This window comes from Neofelis nebulosa, chromosome 14, assembly GCF_028018385.1.
Source record: "Neofelis nebulosa isolate mNeoNeb1 chromosome 14, mNeoNeb1.pri, whole genome shotgun sequence".
Lineage (NCBI taxonomy): Eukaryota > Metazoa > Chordata > Mammalia > Carnivora > Felidae > Neofelis > Neofelis nebulosa.
The window spans coordinates 43,097,936-43,116,972 of NC_080795.1; the positions used below are offsets into that span (position 1 = coordinate 43,097,936).

A 19,037-nucleotide genomic window follows, 5' to 3' on the forward strand; every position below is an offset into this window, starting at 1 on the left:
AGTCAGCACTGGTCTCTGTTGATGCTGATTGAAATGGACGGCTGATTAGATGTGCTGATCAAAGAAGAGAGGATCCTCTTCGGAGGTTTTGAACCTGAGACTGAGAAAAATGATGGTGCCATGGACCAGATGGGAAAGAAAGGATAGGCTGATTTCTTTCTTCTTTTTTCTTTTCTCAATGTGGCTATTGTGTTTTGGTGAAAAGAAAAGGTATTTTAGCCTCTCCAGCTCTTAGCTCTGGAGAGCGAGGGGCATATTCTAGATCACTGACTCTCACCCCTTCCTGCTCATTAAACTCATCTGAGGAACTCTGAAAAGCTCTGTGTGCCTGGGCCCCACCTGGGACATCAGACTCCGTGGGGGGTGGGGCCCAGCTGGCTGTAAAAGCTCGCCAGGTGATTCTAGCTTCCAGAAGGTTTGAGAACTACTGCTCTGGGTGCCTTCATGGACTCCTCCAGCTTAGAGGCAAGTCTAGCAGGTAAGATTTTGTCTTCTTCTTCTTAGGTTTATTTATTTTGAGAGAGAGCGAGACAGAGAGAAGGAAAGCATGAGTGGGGGCAGGGCAGAGAGAGAGAGAGGGAGAGAGAGAATCCCAAGCAGGCTCCTTGCTGTTAGCTCAGAGCCTGATGTGGGGTTCCAACCCACGAACTGTGAGATCATGCCCTGAGCCGAGTTCAGATGCTTCACCAACTGAGCCACCCAGGCACCCCAAGGTTTTGTCCTCTTAAACCATGTTTCCTGTTGCTTGTGACCAAGCCCCATGGATTGCAGTGGCTTTCCAGGACTGCCCTGTTGCCCGTCACAGTCCAAAGCTGTATACAAGAGGATATGCTTGCTCCCTTTGGGATTCTTCCTTTTCTACTCTTCTCTTCAACATCTTTTTCTGTTGGCTCATACTTTTCTGATAGTTTATGTTGGTACCTTATGATACATGCTCTTTACACAGAAGATTATATACGTATAAATTAAGTCTTTCTGAGGATGTCTTTAAAAAAAGGAAACATTTCCCTTTCCTTTCAAAAACTTTCCTTAGTGGAACAAAGGATGCTTGTCCTCCTGGCCTGGTTGCAGAAAAGCATGTTTGGTCAGCTTATTAGATTTGCCTGAGTTCATGCTTTGAACAGAGAGATTGTGTTTTCCTGATTGGGAATGTGTCCTAGAACTTGTCTGAAGTTACTGATCATGTATAAGCCCCACACACGTGTCTTAATGATGGTCCTTTTCTTCAGTTTATACTTTATTACTTCAGCTCAGCTACTTGGACCTCGTTCAAGTTGAATTAGTTCCATGGAACTCTACTGTTTCCGGGGTTGAAGTAGGGAAGAGCGAGTGCTTTTGGCTATCCTGTGAATAAGACGTCTGAGTTGTCTTTAGTTCTTGCTTCAGTAAAAAAGCAGCAGCCCATTATCTAATCTATTCATAGTTTACTTTGTTCAGATATCTAATTTGGGAACATGTTTGCCCTCACTCAATTCTGAAACACAATTTTCCATCCCTTGAATAAAGGGGGCTATCTTTAATTGACTCAGGAAAAAAAAAAAAACCTTGTTTAAGAATTCTAGAGTTTTCAAAGCTTTTAAAAATTGCTCTGCAGGATAACATTAAAGTGCTCACCCTTTAGAAACTGCCACTCAACATGTATCTGTCCCACAATGGAGTTGGAAGGAGGATTATTCTGAGCAAGCTGTTAAAATAAACCATTTGCTAGGATTCATATGCTTTTAAACCTAGTAAGTCTGTAATATCTAGAATGAAATTCAACATTGCTGTTTTTTTTTTTTGGGGGGGGGGCGGACAATAGGTGTAAATGTCTTTCCAAAGTATGAAGCATACATGTAGACTAATCTTAGAACTTAAGGGAGTGTAAATGTGAATTCTACCCCCTCCAACCTTAATGTGTCCCTGACACATAGATGTTGCAGAGCGCTGATATAATACAATTTGTACATAGAAGTGTTTGTTCTCATGGGGCGCCTGGGTGGCTTAGTCAGTTAAGCTCAGGTTATGAGCTCATGGTTTGTGGGTTCGAGCCCCGCGTGCAGTTCTGTGCTGACAGTTCAGAGCCTGGAGTCTGCTTCAGATTCTGGGTCTCCCTCTCTCTCTGGCCCTCCCCAGCTCACGCTTTTCTCTCTCTTTCTCTGTCTCTCTCACAAATAAAATAGACATTAAAAAAAATTAAAGAAGTGTTTGTCCTCAGTGGAACTTGGAGTCTATCGGGAGAGTCATTAACCCAGGCATTAGGTCAGTTCTCTAAGTGTGGACAGGTCAGCAGTATCTGCATCACCTAGGAACTTGTTAGAAATGCAGCTTCAGGGCCTGACTCCAGACCGACTGAGTCAGAAATCTGAGAGTAGGACTCTGCTTTAAAAAGCCCACCGGGTGATTCTGTTGCATGCTACTAGAGATTGAGAGCTACTGAGAGTGGTTCCCACCCCTGCTGTCCCAGACACTATTGAATGAGAGCCCCTGCTTGTGGGGCCCGGATATCAGCGTTTTGTTTTTGTCTTTTTTTTCTGAGCTGCCTTGGTGATTCTAATGTGCAGCCATGCTTGCGGGCCGCTGCATTAGGGCCTCGCTACTCAAAATGTGGACGCCGGACCAGCATGAACATCACCTGGGAGCTTGTTAGAAATACAGAATCTCAACCCCACCTGAGACTACTGAACTGTAATTTGCATTTTAACAAGGCTTCCGGCGACTCATAAGCACATTAAAGTTGGTGAAAACAATATAGAAATAGTTTTCTTCCTAGAAGCCGGTTCTAGAATGCCCTTCATTTACAAGTTTTGTGAGGTAGGCAGCACAGCAGCTTTGTTTGGCTTCTGCCTGGTGTTGACTCAGGGAAGCTGGCATCGATCCGGGGGAGACAGTTGGCGTGGTAGCTATTGCTAAAAGGACCTGGGACCCTCGGGTGTAACAACAGCCCGTAAGCCGTCATCAAGGGAGTGATGGCAGTTAAGACACTTGCAGGTGCTAGCAGCAAAAATCCCAACGCAGATTGGCATGAAGAAATCAAAAGGAACATTGTGGCTCAGGTAATGGGGGAAGTCCAGGAATGTGAATAAAGGAAAAGATAAATCTGTTTATCTTTGGCAGATTGGTAAGTGCTTTTCTTTTAAAATGTTTTCAGTGAAATGGTTTGCATCTTTAACTGCTAAAGATTGTATAAATAGAGGCCTTAACACATCAAACAATGGTGAGTGCTACACAAAGGATGAATTGCTGTGTTTACCCTCTCATTTGCAAGATTTTGTTTCCTTCAAAAATATATGTGTGTGTGTATATGTTATATACATATATATGCTATATATATATTTGTATCTTACTCATTACAGAGAGGATTTGAGGTGATTTCCATGACTGCATACCTTTTCCACAACCTTTAGAAGAAATTATATAAATGGTTGAATTATACTCCTGCAACCAGAGCTTTCTAAAAGCTTACCGTGTAATGTTTTTCGAAAAAAGTTTTAACAGTCTTAAATGACAGAAAAATAATACATGATATTCAAAATAACATGCTATTTCCAAGCTTCTCAACTGAATGCTTATTGTCCTTTTAATAAAAATGTGTACTGCAGGCACATTTGATGTAAATGAATTAAAAATTTCATTTGCCCAGAACTTTGTGTATTACGTTAATATGATTTACCCAAAACACTATTGTTGGTTTAATAAATATTAAGAGAACATTTGTGAGTTGCCTCCTGGTGTTTGCTGTTTCTCTCCTTGGGCATTAACTACTCTTGTGAGTCTTTACCAGGCTATTTTTGTTGTTTTGTGCCTTGAGGTATAAATAGAGGCAGAGAACCCGGAAGATTCAAACAAATTCCATACCATAAACTATTTGCAGATGTGTTTAGTATTCATTCAGGAGAATTAGTCTATTTAATATAAAATTACTTTCTTTTAGTACTCTAGAAGTGCAAGAGGTTCAGTTTTTATTTTACTGGAAATTTCAAAAACAGGAGTAAAAAGATTTTCTGGGGGTGCCTGGGTGGCTTAGTTGGTTGAGCATCTGGCTTCGGCTCAGGTCATGATCTCATGGTTCCTGAGTTTAAGCCCCGCATTGGGCTCCCTGCTGTCAGCGCGGAGCCTGCTTCAGATCCTTGTCCCCCTCTTCTCTCTGCCCCTTCCCTGCTCATTCTTTCTTTCTCAAAAAAAAAACAAAAACAAAACAAAAAAAAAAAAAACAAAACTTTCTGGAAAGCATCATCATCAACGAAACACCAGGAAGATATAATGTAATGACTTACATTTGACCCTTTTGTCTTCCTGGATCTTCCTTCTTTTGGACAATCAGGAATGAAAGGTGTGGAGGCTTTTAAAGGGTCAGATTTTGATTGAATGGAAGGAAGACCTTTCTAAAAAGTGGTCACAGAGGGAATAGACCACTTCAGAAGTAGCGAGGCCCCACACCTAGAGGTAATAAGCAAGCGTGTGTTTGGCTGTTTGACATCTTCAAAACCTCAGCTAGCTGGGAGGTTAGCTGATGTTTACAGCTTCCTACTAACCTTAGATTCTGTCATTCTTACTGTATGTTAAAGTTGAAGGCTGAGCCACTTAAAATATATTTTGTTTCCTGTCCTGATAACTTGGCCTGACTGAAACTAGACATCAGGTTTGGCCCTTGGTTGAAGGAGTATGGCATTCTGGGACAAACTTTCTGTAAACTAACCACAAAACCTCTCTTTGCCCAATTCAGGGGACGGTGTAATTATTGAAATTTGATGTTCTCCAAACTTCAAGTGGCCCTGACAGGTACTTAATCAGGTGGAATAGCCAGCTTGACTGATGTGAGCCAGAGAGATGTGTACCTGGGAGATAAAGTTGCAGTGGGTGGCCTTGAGGGGGTAGGAAGAGAGCCTCTAGAGGTGGAGAGGCAGAGGGTCTCTAAGGTCACAGGGAAAGGGGCCACTGGCAGAGGTTTGGGAGGTACCTTTGGCCTGCTAAGCATTCATTCTTCCACTGGTTTGCCACACCACACAGACTGACTGGTCGAGGGCAGTCATGTCATGCCATGATCACACATGACCCATGGTTCCTAGCACAAAGCTTTCCTCGTGAGGCTCAAGCAGCCATTGTGAAAAAACAAGACTGAAACAAATGGTGCACAGGGACTGTGGGTTAGGAGCCATTTCTTTACCTCTTTTGCCCAAATAGCATGCACTGTGTGTTTCCTTCTTTATCCTGGGTGAAGCAAGGGAATAGCAGACAGGTAGCCAAAAAACTTGGATTCTTGCAGCTGGCCTTCCTCTCTGACTCTCGATTTCAGCTTAGGTCATGATCTCTTGGTTCCAGGGATCTAGCCCCTAGTCCGGCTCTGCACTGGCAGCACAGAGCCTGCTTGGGATTCTCTTTCTCTCTCTCTCCCCCTCCCCCACCCCTCCTATGCACACACATGCTCTCTCTCTCTTCTGAAAATAAACATTAAAAGAAAATTTCCCAAATGCCTATAAAATTGATGGGAAGAGTTATTATGAAGCAGGTGAAAAATGTGATCATGACCTGTGATCTAACCCCCCCTCCCCCCCTTACCAAAACTCCCAGTTTCCAGCTCATTAGCCCCAGGCTGCCAGAGGAAAGGAGCCTTTCCAGGCTGATGGGCCTAGTACAAAGTGCTGTCCTCACCCTGCCTGGATTTGAATTTTCTGGGTGGCAGTGGGATGGATTTGTTAAAAAGGCACATTCTTGGTTCTGACCTTAGTCCCTGTATTTGAATGTGGTCAAAATGTACCGAAGTTACAGAATAACTGCTCTGGCTGAGTGACCAGAAAGCTTGGACTAAGTTTCTGTGGACCCCACTTCTATGCTCCTCTTTTGGTGCTTTTAGTTCCAGCTCTGAGGTCCTCTACAAAATGCAAGATTTGCCACTGAGCTCCGGATCAAGACCTACATTATTGGGAAAGCGGTCATTTCAAAAAAGTGCAGTTTATCTGGTCATGCAATAGGCTGAATGTCAAACAGTATCTTTTATGCTACTTGCAGCTAATGTACCTAATATTTAACAGCTCTCTTGAGATTTAACTCCCATGCTACAAAAAGTCACCCACTTAAATAAAGTGTACTGTTGAGTGGATTTTAGTATTATCACAGAGGCATCGGTCACCACAGTCTAATTTTACAGCATTTTCATCATCCCCAAAAGAAACCCTGTATTCGTTAGCAGCCACTTCTCATTCCAGTCCCCAGCAAGTCCTAGGCAGCTACCCACCTACCTTCTGTTTCTGTAGACCTTCCGTGTGAACGGAATCCTCCGATGGTTGGTCTTCGTGACCAACTCTCTTCACTTAGCATGACGTTTTCAAGGTTCATCCACGTCTGAGCGTGTGTCAGGACTGCATTGCTCTTTATTGCTAAACCACACCCCGTTGTATGGATATGCCAAATTTTGTTTACCCATTTGTCAGGTGGTGGACATTTTGGTGGTTTCAACATTTTGGCTATTAGGAGTAATGCTGCTTTGATCATTCACGTACAAGTTTTTTGTGTGGATGTATGTTTTCGTTTCCCTTAGGTCATGTGGTAACTCCATGTGGAACATTTTGAAGAGCTGCCAAACTTTTCCAAAGTGTCTGTAACATTTTATGTTCCCGCCACAGTGCACAAGGCTTCCAGTCTCTCCACATCCTTGCTCGTGCTTGTTACTGTCTGTCCTTTTGCTTATAGTCATTCTGGTGGATGTGAAGCGGTATCTCATTGTGGTTTTGCACTTACCTAATGACTAATGATGTTGAGCATCTTTTTGTGTTCCTATTACCCATTTGTGTTTCCTCTTTGGAGAAAGGTCTTTTTAAATCCTTTGTTTTAAAATTGGGTTATTTATCTTCTCACTGAATTTTAAGAGTTCTTTATATGCTCTTAATATAAGTCCCTTATCAGACAATTCATTGATATTTTCTCCCATTCTGTGGGTTGTGTTTTCATTCTTTTGATAGTGTTCTTTGAAGCACAGAAGTTTTCAATTCCTATCAAGTCCTATTTATCAATTTTTTTTCTTCTGTTGTTTTTGGTGTTATATGTAAGAAACTATTGCCTAACTGAAGGTTGCAAAGTGTTATTCCTGTGTGTTCTTCGAAGAGTTTTGTGGTTTTTAGCTATTACATTTAGGTTTATGATTCAGTTTGAATTTTTGCATATGTTGTGGAATGAACGTTCATTCTTTTTTTTTTTTTTTTTTTTGCATGTGTTATTTAGTTGTCCCAACACGTTTCGTTACAAACGCTGTTCTTTGCCCCGATTATATGGCCTTGGCACCCTTGGTGAAAATCATAAATGTAAGGATTTGACCATAAATGTAAGGATTTATTTCTGGAGTCTCAATTTTATTCCGCTTATTTATTTACGTGTGTGTGTGTGTGTGTGTGTGTGTGTGTATGTACACAAACACAAGGGCATGTTAAACTTGGTTGTGAATGCTGTCTTTCCTTTGGCTTCAATTTAGGCGGATAGGAAATGGAACAAAATTTAAAAAGTAGGAATTTCAGACATTAACTACATAAGGAGACTTGGCCATGAGGTCCCTCAGGCAAGTTGAGTCCACTTGCCAGGGATACAGAGAGTAGGTAGCTGGGTGGTTGGTATGCTTGTCTTTTTATTCCTTTCTCCCCCTTCCTCCTGAAGTGGAATATGTTGTGGAATGTTTTGGAGTGGGGCACATTTTAGATCTCTGGTCTTGGCTTAGCCTTGCCAATCAGGACTTGGTTAAGTGATCGTCAGGAGATCTGAATCTCCTTCACCCTGCATATGGATTCTTGGGCCTGAAGCCTTTGGCTGTAAAATGAAAGAGCTTGACTAGATTCTAATGCTTCTCCCCCAATACCCCAATCAACTTGAAATTCTGTGATTTGTGTGCCTGGCCAGCCCCTAAAAAGTGGTACATCTCATCATTGTCCTCTGTACATAAAACCAAAGGAATAAAGACCCCTTATTACTTTTACTCCTATTTTCCTGCTGATTCTGGTGGGAAGAGGCTGGGAAACAAACAAATAGTGGGAATGAGTGACTAGCCCTCCTGTTATTTAGTGTAATGGTATAAAAAGGCTAGTTATGTGCTCTTAATGTTTCTTGGTTATCTTTATGTTTAAAGATGAAATGCATGACATGGCGAAAGGAAAACACAAGATTTTGCTGTATGCAGTATGCTTCTGCCTTATGGATATAGTTGGAGAGACTGCCTTACCTTGAGAGCAGTTAACTACAGATAAAGAGTGAAACTTACTTCAGAAATGTCTTAATTTTATTCTTGGGTTCCTGGGAATTTAGAAATATAGGCTTTTAATTATTCACAGCTGGTGCATGAATAGAGTGGTAATAATAATTAGGAATAAAATGGCTCACCTCTTAAGCTGTTAGTTTTAATCCCCTAAATTTTTTTGATCTGAAGTCTTGAAGTCTGGCAAAGTCTTGAAGTCTGGCAGAGTCTTCAAGTGGAATATTTGGAGGAGGTCCATCCTAGGTTTTGGTCAGGAAGTATGCAAATCTGCCTTGTCTTGCTAATTTGTTACAAGGGTTTTGATGGTTTGATTTTCATGCCTTCCAACGAAAAGCACACGTCACACAAAGCTAACCCACACTTAACAGAATTTATCTGGACAGCCTCGCTGCAGACCCCTGTTAGGTGGAAACCAGAAAGAAGTACCATCAGCCTGCATCAAAGTATATGGGTCACTTGTAGCTTCTGATGTGGTCCTCCGCAGCAGGACCATTTCTGCTGGAGGAACTTGGGCTTGTTAGGGGAGAGAGCCTTCGCTTTAAAGGCTCTTGTGAATGGAGGCTGAACCAGGTGCTGCCCTCACAACTTCCTTGGGATAAGAAGAACTCTTTCAATTCTGATAGTAGTCTTAAAAATCATAAAGCTGATAAAACAAGATATTTACAACCCCCTTTCTTATAAAATCCTCAAATTCCAAAGTATTAATACAGTTTATTGGAAGAGTTTACTTCCCATGGTTTCTTAATGTTTCATCAGAGACATGTTTCAAAATGATCAATATTTATTAGAGAGTAAGTATAAAAAATAGCATGTGTTCTTGAAGAATGATTTGGATTGAAGTTGTATTCTGAGAAATTTTTAAACAGCACAATAGATGTTTTCTTTTTAATGTTTACTTATTTTGAGAGAGAGAGAGAGAGAGAGAGAGCAAGCAGGGGAGAGGCGGAGAGGGGGAGACACAGAATTTAAAGCAGGCTCCAAGCTCTGAGTTGTCAGCACAGAGCCTGACACGGGGCTCAAACTCACGAACCACAAGATCATGACCTGAGCCAAAGTCAGACGCTTAACTGACTGAGCCACCCAGGTGCCCCAACAAAATAGATGTCTTATGAGAACATGTAATTGTATCAAATTATTACCTTGGCTACTTGGGGAGAAGAAAAAGCTCAACTTTATTATTTCTTATGTCAAATTTTTGATCGCAGTTAACTTTACATTATTTTAGAAGTAGTCATATAACCTTATTTGTGTGAACAAATTGGTACTTTTCCTAACTAATGCTGGCCACTAATTTGGCTGTTAGTAAATAGTTATTAACTGAAACTAAGTGATTCTCCCAATACATCATCTTTACCTTTCTCCCCTGACTTCCTGGAACAAGATGACTTTTGTCAGGTATAGTTGATAGAAGAATCCTGCCAGGGAGACTTTGCAGTGACAACCTTTTTACACTTGGAAGCACACCTTGTAAAAAGCTCTCTTGAATCACAAGTGGAACCCATTTTACGAGGTTAACCTGTTTAAGTCACCTTATATTTCCAGGAAAACAAGATAGAATTATTTTTACTTTAGGGCCATGGCCCTTCAGTGAAGAGAGGCTGTGACTTCATGGAAACACTAATCAGTGTTAGAAATTAGTGTGATATCTATAAATTCAGCAGTTTCCAAACGGGTGGTTTTTGCTGCTTTCCTCACTTTTGCAATTTCATGAAATCTTGTTTGTCAGAGTGAACAGAGGAGCAGTAATAATTCCACTAATAAGGAGTTCTCTATCCCTGCCCCTCAAAGAGCCTCCTTTCCCATCCCAGACTGTTTATATATGATCAGCATGTGGACACCGTGCATGCTTATGTTTTAAGTATTTGCTTCTGGAGAGCCAGCTTGAAAAAGCAAAACAGAAAAATCCATTGGCGTTTTGAGAGTTGAATCCGCAGAAGATGTTGTTTGCAATGTGCCGAAAACATAAGGTCCAAACAGCCGGAACAGGCCTGGTGCCAGGCAATTTCACTGTGAGAGAAAGAGGAGGTCTGAAGCAGTCCTTTTAGGATTATCTCCAACTCAGCAGCTGCTGTCTGAGTTTGATTATGCACATCCTGCTCTGGGAGACCTGCATTAACCCTCGGGGCCCCTGGGGAACATCAGGGCTGTCTTTTCAACAAAAGACTCTTCCCCTGGACACCCAAGGGCAAAAGCCAAAACAGTGTGGAGGTTAAAAGAAGGTGGAGCTTTTGAAGATTGAATTTGAGAGAACAATCTAGGAAGAAGGCTGTAGAATTTCGGGCTTGCAAGTGCCTTTTAAGTAAGACCCTTTAATTTTACTGATGGGGAAGCAAAGGTGAAGCTGAGTGACTTTGCCCAAAGAGAACCAGTCAGAACCAAAATTCAGGACTCCTCATTCTCTGGTTAGAGCTGTTCTACATCCTACCACATTCTTGATGACCCAATTCTCATGTCAATACAAACCCTACCCTTTCGAAAACTGAGGACGAAAGGGAAGAAACTTTAAAAAAAGCATTTTGGAATTCTGTATTAACCACCTTTTATAGACTGTCCAGACATATTCAGGTTTTCCTTCCAAGCAGTAGTGTTTTATCATTGTGTAAGTCTTAGGTGAGCAGCAAATACATTATTCCAGTAAATTCTGTGCATGATTCTTAAATCATGTTGGGAGGTGTTGGGAGGCAGAACAAGCATATTGGAGAGAGGTGTTGGGAGGGAAAACTGGAAATGGGAAGACGGCTCTGGAAACTAGGAAGGATGTTGGTGTAATGAATCTTTTGTTCAACTATGGCGGTCTGGAGCAGGGCTGCAGCCTCTGAAGATTTATGGCCTCCAGTCTGGAGAAGGTAGGTGGGCTCACATTATCTGTGTTGAGGAGCCTGTGTGGGGTCTTTGAGCCTAAGGTTGTCCAGGTAACAGAAGGCTTTGTCCAGGTAACAGAAGGCTTTGTCAAAGAAGATGGCCATCTTGCATTCTTTGAGAGTAATGTGTTGCTGTTTATTCCACGTCTGTGTCGGGAATTGAAAATTTTCCCTGCTTTGTGGTCAGCAGGATCCCCAGTTTTCTTCCTTTTAAAGGTTGGGAAGATAATTTCTCTTGGAAAAGAATACGTTACGTCCAAGGATATCACCCAAATGGGGGAAGCGCTCTTGCCAGTTGAGCTTTGCTTGATATAATGGAACTATTTACCATTGCTGACCTAAAAGGTATTGATTAAGCAAGAGAGAAAAATCATGATGCTCTTACTCATTCAAATTCCAAGTGAATCTGGAATCTGTTGTTACATGTTTTAACAGTGGGATTTTTTTTTCTTAATAGCAGTGTTTTTAATTGCTTTATTCATCTTCAAAGGTGAGTGTGAGCTGAGTATCCTTCTGTGTCCCCCATTCTTTCTACGAAGCTTAAAAGAAAATGTTACATTTTGGATACTCTTTTGAGATATGGTGAATGTCTTTGTCTGCATTTATTCCTCTTCTAAGATTTTGGTGACCTCTAGCTGTAAATAAAGGGGAAAAGAGAGGTCTGGAGCGCACAGAAGGAGGAGACCTCTCAAACAGGCAGTTGTAAGAGTTCTTTCAGAGCTGTGCTTCGGGTAATATTTTTTATTCAGTGGCCTAATTAGGATATACCCATGTCTGCTTAGTGACTGAGCTTTTCGAAGTCCTGTTGGCCTGAGCCTTTCAAGTGTTGACCAGATACTTTTACCCTCTCCTCTGGCGGGAGACGAGTTTGGGCAGAAGGGAAAGCTACTGTTGTTTTTGTTCTTCACCAAAGACCAACTTTTTGGATACCTTTGGTGAAGGTATCAAAAGGTGGTTGGTTAATCCTTTCCTCCTTTGTTTCCCTTAATGGAGGATAGCAGTGGCTCTTTGCCCCCATTGAGAAACACTGTGTCAATGCTGTTAGAATGTTATAATGATGTCAAAAGAAGTAACTAAAGTGATTTTTCTCTGTAAGAAGTTATTCCAATTTATATGACCTATTATAAAACTTTTTGGAGAGCCCTTGGGACGGCTGTGGCTGGGCAAATAGATTAAGGACCTGTGATCTGTGTTTATTACATAGTTATGAAGGTGTACAATTGGATGTTTAGCAAAATGGGCCGTCTCAGGATATAGGGTGTAAGATAAATCCTCTCTGTGTGTACTGCTTCCAAATCCTCACCTTGACCAGAAGTAACAGTCTTCAGGTGGTAGCTTTCTCTAGGCAGAGGATCTATAGGTTTGTTTCTGGATTAGTTTTACACAAATGAAGTTCTCTCCTGCTGTTCTTGCCTGGGATTGGAATTTTTCCTTTTCACTGCTTGTCACTTGGCGTTTGAATGGAAATATGTCCTTCCTTTCAGAGCCAGAAGATTCTGGTTAATTCATCAGGAAAAATTTCTCCGTGGAGTTATTAATTCAGCTTCTCCATAGTATAGGGCTCACACTACAGTGATAAACCTCTGAATTTGAAATCTCTTCTAAATATCTTTTTTCCTTCAAAAAAAAGAAAAGAAAGAAAGCATACAATGCATTTCTGAGCAGCTAAAAATCCCACATTGTATAGCACTGTCATTCTCTATAATCTCTTTTTAGAAGATTTGGTGGTGTTTTGCTGCTTGAGCTCAACTACGTTAACATGAAGTTTTAGGCTTTTGAAGTGTAGAAGTGGTTCAGGATTAATAACCGGAAGACCCTTTAGATTCTCTTGAAGAAGAAAGATGAATATCTGGTGAATATACATGAATATCACATATTTGAAAATGTTATTTATGAATGTGCCTTGTGAGTTAAGCTTGCCCTGGTGGGCTGGGCCTCTTCCAGGGGGAGTGTTTGGACTCCAAGGTGCTTTGAGAGAGGAGTCTTTCATTCTTGGCATTCTGGGGGAGATTTACATCTGTAAGCCGGATAAAAATATGTGGAAAGGTGATTAGTTTAATTGGCCCAGTGTTATAATTATCCAGTAGGAGGTGACTGTGGGATGGCTATTATAGTCCAAAATGCCTGGTAGGAAGGGGAGGAGACTCATTGAGAGAACACCAGCAACATTATAAACGTGGTTTAAACGTGCACTCAGTAACAAATTACCGCGTAAGAAGGTAAGAGGAGTTCTTAACTATTTGGGACAAGAATCTATCCCCACAAAGAGGTGGGCTTTTTTCAAGGATAATTGTGGGGGAATTCTAGTGATTTCTCTTAAAATAGTAACAGGATTTAGGGGAAGTAAACTCACTTGAAGTGTTTGTAACATTAAGACCGTCATTCTACAGTTGTCGCTCCACTCAGGGTGGCCACAATGGTGGTGGTGTTTTAGCCTCTTTCAGAAAAAAAGCCCAGTGCAGGGTCATGTTATAAAGTGGAGTATTTTTCTTTGACATCAAAGGGCGGGGAATGTTCTACAGACAGTGAGCTAAGAAGTAGGGAGCAGGCATTCAGTACTTGTGTTGGGAAACTATGTGTGGAATGTCATAGTTCATGGACCAGGGACCCTGAAGTGAATCCAGGTGCCTGCATGGTGCTGTTTTCCTGGAGCAAAATGACTGTAGGCAGAAATTGCAGCCAGATGAACCAAAAATAAAATTGATGGCTTTATTGGACATTCTTTTCATGAAATCTAACTTTCTAATGTGCACATATATCACTCTGGGGATGTCATTATGAATGGCTGACCTTTTGTTTGGGGGAGCTGCTGTTCACTGTGCAGCTCCACTCAGCTCGGCTTTGATTCTGGCCCACATCTGTTGAACATGTGAAATAATGTGTGTGTGTGTGTGTGTGTGTGTGTGTGTGTGTGTGTGTGTGTGTAAATTTTCCCCCCTCTGAAGCACACTGACAACTGACTAAAAAGATTTAATGAAAACCAGTCAGAAGTAATTTCAGTTAGATATTCCAGCTTAGGGTATTAGCTCTTTTGGTTTCAGATGCAGAAGTTATAGCTTCCTTAAAAGTCATGGTTGAAGGCAGGAAGTCTCCTTGGACAGGGAACTGGGTTTCTTTGTCTTAGCTTGCCCCACTGCTGCCCCGGGTTAATGATTGCAGGGTGGCTGGGAATAATGAACCAGTGCCACAAAGCTTGTTATCAACACGCTTGAGTGATACTTAAAAATCTTTCCTCTTCCATCTTCCCCCTTTCCCATAGAAGTCAGAGCACTGCTGTGGTTACACCTCATAAATACTGCAGACTCCATTGGGCTATCAAATGGGACCTAATGTAGTGTCATTTCTGCACTTCAGTGGGTGGTTCTTATTTTTGTGTGGTTTACTGCTCAATCTTGCAACGATGTGATGTTTGAGAACTTTCTAACAATTATTGTTCTTTTATGGAACCAGAATTTGAGTGAGACAAGACTTTGACCATTATTTAACAGGCCACCTAGATTTCCATATGAGCTTTAGAGGACATGTCTAAGACCATACCCTACTGGATCCCCAGATCCTTTTTTTTTCTCCCCCTTGTTTTTTCTTTTTTTAATCCGAGGTTACTCCTAAGCCTTCTGAATCTGCTGGGGGAGTTGTGGGACTGGCCTCTGGCCTGAAGGGGAGAGACAGGTATCCTTTGAGAAGGTGGTGGCTCCATACAACAGTCTTTTCCTGAAGGTTGGGTGACTGCAGTTCTAATACTTGGGCCTGTTTTGGATGTCAGAGTCCTATTCTTCATTTTTGGTGACTGCTGCTGATTATTGGCATCGACCCATCCACGATTTATCTCGGCAGTTAGTATGATGCCTGACCTACGGTAGATGCTCAGTAAATATTGGTTGACTGAATGTAACCTCCAGGGGTAGAGAGGGAGGCCTGGTGACATGTGGGGAGAATGACCATGCTTGGGGATAGGTTCACGAGTTTTACTATTTCTGCTTCTGATGTGTTGGAACCCACCCTCTACAGCAATAGAGGCAAGACTCTAATAGCATAAATACCACTAGAATCATTCTGTTTCCATTACTGTCATCCCTGTCACTGCTTGTCTACCACAGGAGAGTCCTAACTGTTCTCTCTGCCTCTGTCAGTGCTTTAACACTAATCCAGCTGTCCAGCTCTCATCGTTGTCTTTATCCTCCTAAGACAGAAATCTGATCAGGGCACTCTCCTACTTAAATGTCCTGCCGTGGCTCCCTGTTGCTTCCGATAAAATCCATACTTTGTTAGTGGGTCACACGGGGCCCCGTGTGGTCAGGTCCTGCATGCTTCTGCAGCATCAAACCCCAAAGTCTCTCTGCACACTGCATGTAGTGTGTGCAGCCCTGCCGGCTGGTCAAGTGGGGGCTCTAATCTACTAGGTGGAGTTAGAGTCCTGGGGTTTTAAAACCAGGGGATTTTAGAACTTGCATTGAATGTTTGGAACAGGAGTGGAATAATTCATGTTAAGTAACCAGGGAAAATTGAGATGTTAAGAGATCTTTGCATGTAAGCCTTCAAAAATCAGTTTAATAAAAAGTTTGTTTTTCAACTGATTCTATAGTTCATCTGGAAGAACACGTGTGTGTATAGGTTCATACACACACACATATGTGTGTATATGTATATACACACACACACATTTTAATTTGGAGAAAGAATGAGGCAAAGATGTGTACCACTGGAGATTAAAACATATTATAAAGCCATAATAATAAAAGATGATGGGAGTGTAAAAAATATGCAATCAGACAAAATAGCACGTCTCAAATCCTCAGTGTATAGAATAATAAGTGATAAGTCATTGGGGGAAAGGTACAGATTATTTGGTAAAGAAGGTTGTAAAATTGAATACCATAAAAAAAAAAATCTTGCCTCAGGTCATATGCCAAAATATCAGTCATGTGAATTGGAGTTAAATATGTTTTATTTTTATTTTTATTATATTTTCCTTTTTAACATTTATTTATTTTTGAGAGAGAGAGAGAGCGTGAGCGAGCATGAGTGGAGGAGGGGCAGAGAGAGACACACACAGAATCTGAAGCAGGCTCCAGGCTCTGAGCTGTCAGCACAGAGCCCTATGTGGGACTTGAACCCATGGACTAGGAGGTCATGACCTGAGCCGAAGTCACACACTTAACCGACTAAGCCATCCAGTCATCCCTATAATTTACTACTCTTAATTATACGTGTCTCCGTATACAGTAATGGCAAAGAGATAAACCATTGGGGAAAGCATGCCTTATCAAGGGGATTTATGATCCTTAATATCCTAGACCATATGAGGTATCCTGTGTAAGAGACAAGCTGTGTTAGACTCCAGCTTCTGAAATGCTCAAATTATAATTCACAATGTGACTTTGAACAAGATACTCTCTGGGCCTTGATGTCCTCATCTGTAAAAGGAGAGAGTTGGGTTAGATCAGTTTACTCACTGGGATGCCCTTGCACACTGTGCCAAGATTCAGATGCTCCTTGGCCCTTAGGGTAGCTGGATGGAGCCTAGGGGTAGCTGGTGAGAGCATGGGGAGGAGGCCACAGATCTATCACCTCTGGCCAAGAACAGCCATTTGTTTCCCCCAGGGAGTTGTGCAAATAGTACCACAAATCACACTTAATGTTTGAAGCCTGTGTGAGGTGAGTTGCTTTAAATTCAAGAGGTGAAAACTAGGTGGAAAAGGAGATAATTTAAAATATAATGGACCTCTCATCTTTCCCACTCAATATTCAATAGCCATATTAAAAAATGAATAGAAGAAAATACATCAAAATGTTATCAGTAAGGGGTGCCTGTGTGGCTCAGTGGATTGAGCATTGGACTGATGAGTCTGGCTCAGGTCATGACCCTAGCAGGCTCTGTGCTGAGTATGGAGCCTGCTTAAGATTCTTTCCCTCTCCCCTGCTCACATACTCTTTCTCTCTCTCTTAAAAAAAAAAAAAAAAATCAGTAATTACAGTAATCACTAACCTGGTGGGCTTATGGGTAATTTTTATTTTCTTATTTATAATATCCTATATCTTTCAGATTTACTAGGTCAAGAGTGGGTTAAGTTTAAAATAAGACTTGTAATTGAAAACCTCACTTGTAGCCATATTCAGAACTCCATGAGTGACCACTGTGGCTGTCAGTGTTAAGATTCTAACAAAAATAAAATGCCAAACCTGGACTTACTTCTCATGTAAATACCCTGGGGCACTTTCATACCCTGGTTTCTTGCCCAGTGCTTATTTTCAAGGCTGCTTTAAGATCAGCAGTAACCTTTGAGCAGAAAGCCTATCTGTAGAGTGTGTTAGAAGCCTTCTCTTTACTCAGGATACCTTATCTCCAAAGTTGTCTTCCTCCCAGGTTTTCTTCCCAAATGCTTTCTTCCCTCTTTTCCCCTTCCCAGTGATCCCTCCAATCAGGGAATAATCCTTCTTTCTTTGTTCTCCTTGATCCCCAGGGTGTATAGAGTTAGATGTCCCTTGTGCCCTCTTAGCTAAGCGACGGAGATTCTGTTTTTAATTTGTCCCTTACGTACCACCCTTCTATTTCCAGTATTGTTTTTTCCTCTTCCAGGTTCCTCTTGCTTATTTGCATCTTTCTGGTAATGAGTTGCCTACAACTTTCAGACTTGTAAGGGGAAGGGGGGGGCGCAGTGGTGAGGGCAGGGAGTGTAGGTTTTTTTCCTCCCTTTTGTTGGTTTTGCTTTACTCTGTGGATAAACACTATACACAGTAAAGGTGTTTAAACCCTATTTTTTTCTGGCTTCTCAAACCGGTACTTTTCATTGACTGTAAACATTTTAAGTGTCTAAAACCTATGATTGTTTTGTGTAGATGGTGGAGGTAGTGGACACATGGGGAATTAGAAGTGCCATTATAATTCTTTAGCAAAATTTTAGAGTGATTAATAGTGAGGCCAGCATAAATAATGATGTATGGTCCTTATTTATAAAAGTTAGAATATACTCTGGTGTTTGTATTAAAACTATGCTGAATACAGATAACTTTCTTTTATATAATACCTTAGGATCTTGTAGTGTGCCTTGACATTCTGAATATAGATATTAACTAAGTTATTAAGTAATAGAAATTTGTAATTGGTAGAATGCTAGTAAACGACATTGTAATTATAGATTTAATTTTTATAGTAATGTTGATTTCTTATAGTGGTGCCAGGGCAGTTTGAGCCATTGTGACAAATTTGTTGAGTGCCTCCTAATTATAAAGTATGCTCTGCAGTGTAGATGATAGAATCACCTAGTTGGCCCAGGCAGTAGCTCCGACTTAAAATTACAGAGTTACAGAATGTCTAAATTAGCATGGACCTTGTGTCCCTCTCATCTAGTGCTTCCCAGCCATTTTCCCATCATGGTGTACCTTGAAAAGGTTTGCATAGCTAACTGTGGGGAAAACAAATGACCTCTTTTGGCTGAAGGTGATGGATCTGGGCCTCCATTGGGGGCTCTGCCCAGCTGCCTTGAGGGCCTAGGGCCGTCAGAATCTTGGTGCAGCTGGGAAACTGTAACCTAATCTAACCCTCCCGATTTATAAGTGAGACACCTCTGTGTTTACACGGGAGATCCAGAGAGATAAAGTAGCTCGTTCAAGGTTACATAATGAATTAGCGATGTTAGAGTAGTTAGAATTTGAGCATTTCAGAAACTTGTGTCTCAGTAGGACTTTCTTTTACATCGGATGCCTCATTGTGGTCTTCTTCCAGGACATTAAGAACCATAAAAACATTTTATGGGGCATATTTTCCCAGAAGGTTTATCTCTTTGGCATGTTTTATACAGAGACGTATATGATTAAGAGTCGAAAATTATATATTTCTTTCGCACAACCTGAAGACTAAAAGGTTGTTTTTCAACAACAACAAAACTAAGGTCATGAAACTAAAAACAGCCTAGTGTATGTAAAAAAACAACCAAATATTTACACAAATCAAGAATGTGCTC

General features: G+C 41.3%; 1 protein-coding gene across 2 annotated transcripts in view; it reads left to right on the forward strand.

Annotated features, from left to right (window-relative positions):
• SDC2 (syndecan 2) overlaps positions 1-19,037 on the forward strand; it is a 101,716-nt gene that overhangs the window by 13,929 nt on the left and 68,750 nt on the right. The window contains exon 1 of one of the 2 annotated variants that reach the window (XM_058698643.1): positions 11,026-11,292. The exons of the other annotated variant lie outside the window; for it this stretch is intronic. Coding sequence (XP_058554626.1) covers positions 11,041-11,292 — 252 coding nt within the window. The 5' untranslated portion in view covers positions 11,026-11,040. Of the gene's footprint in view, positions 1-11,025; positions 11,293-19,037 lie in introns of those variants that run through there. 2 annotated transcript variants of the gene reach the window in all.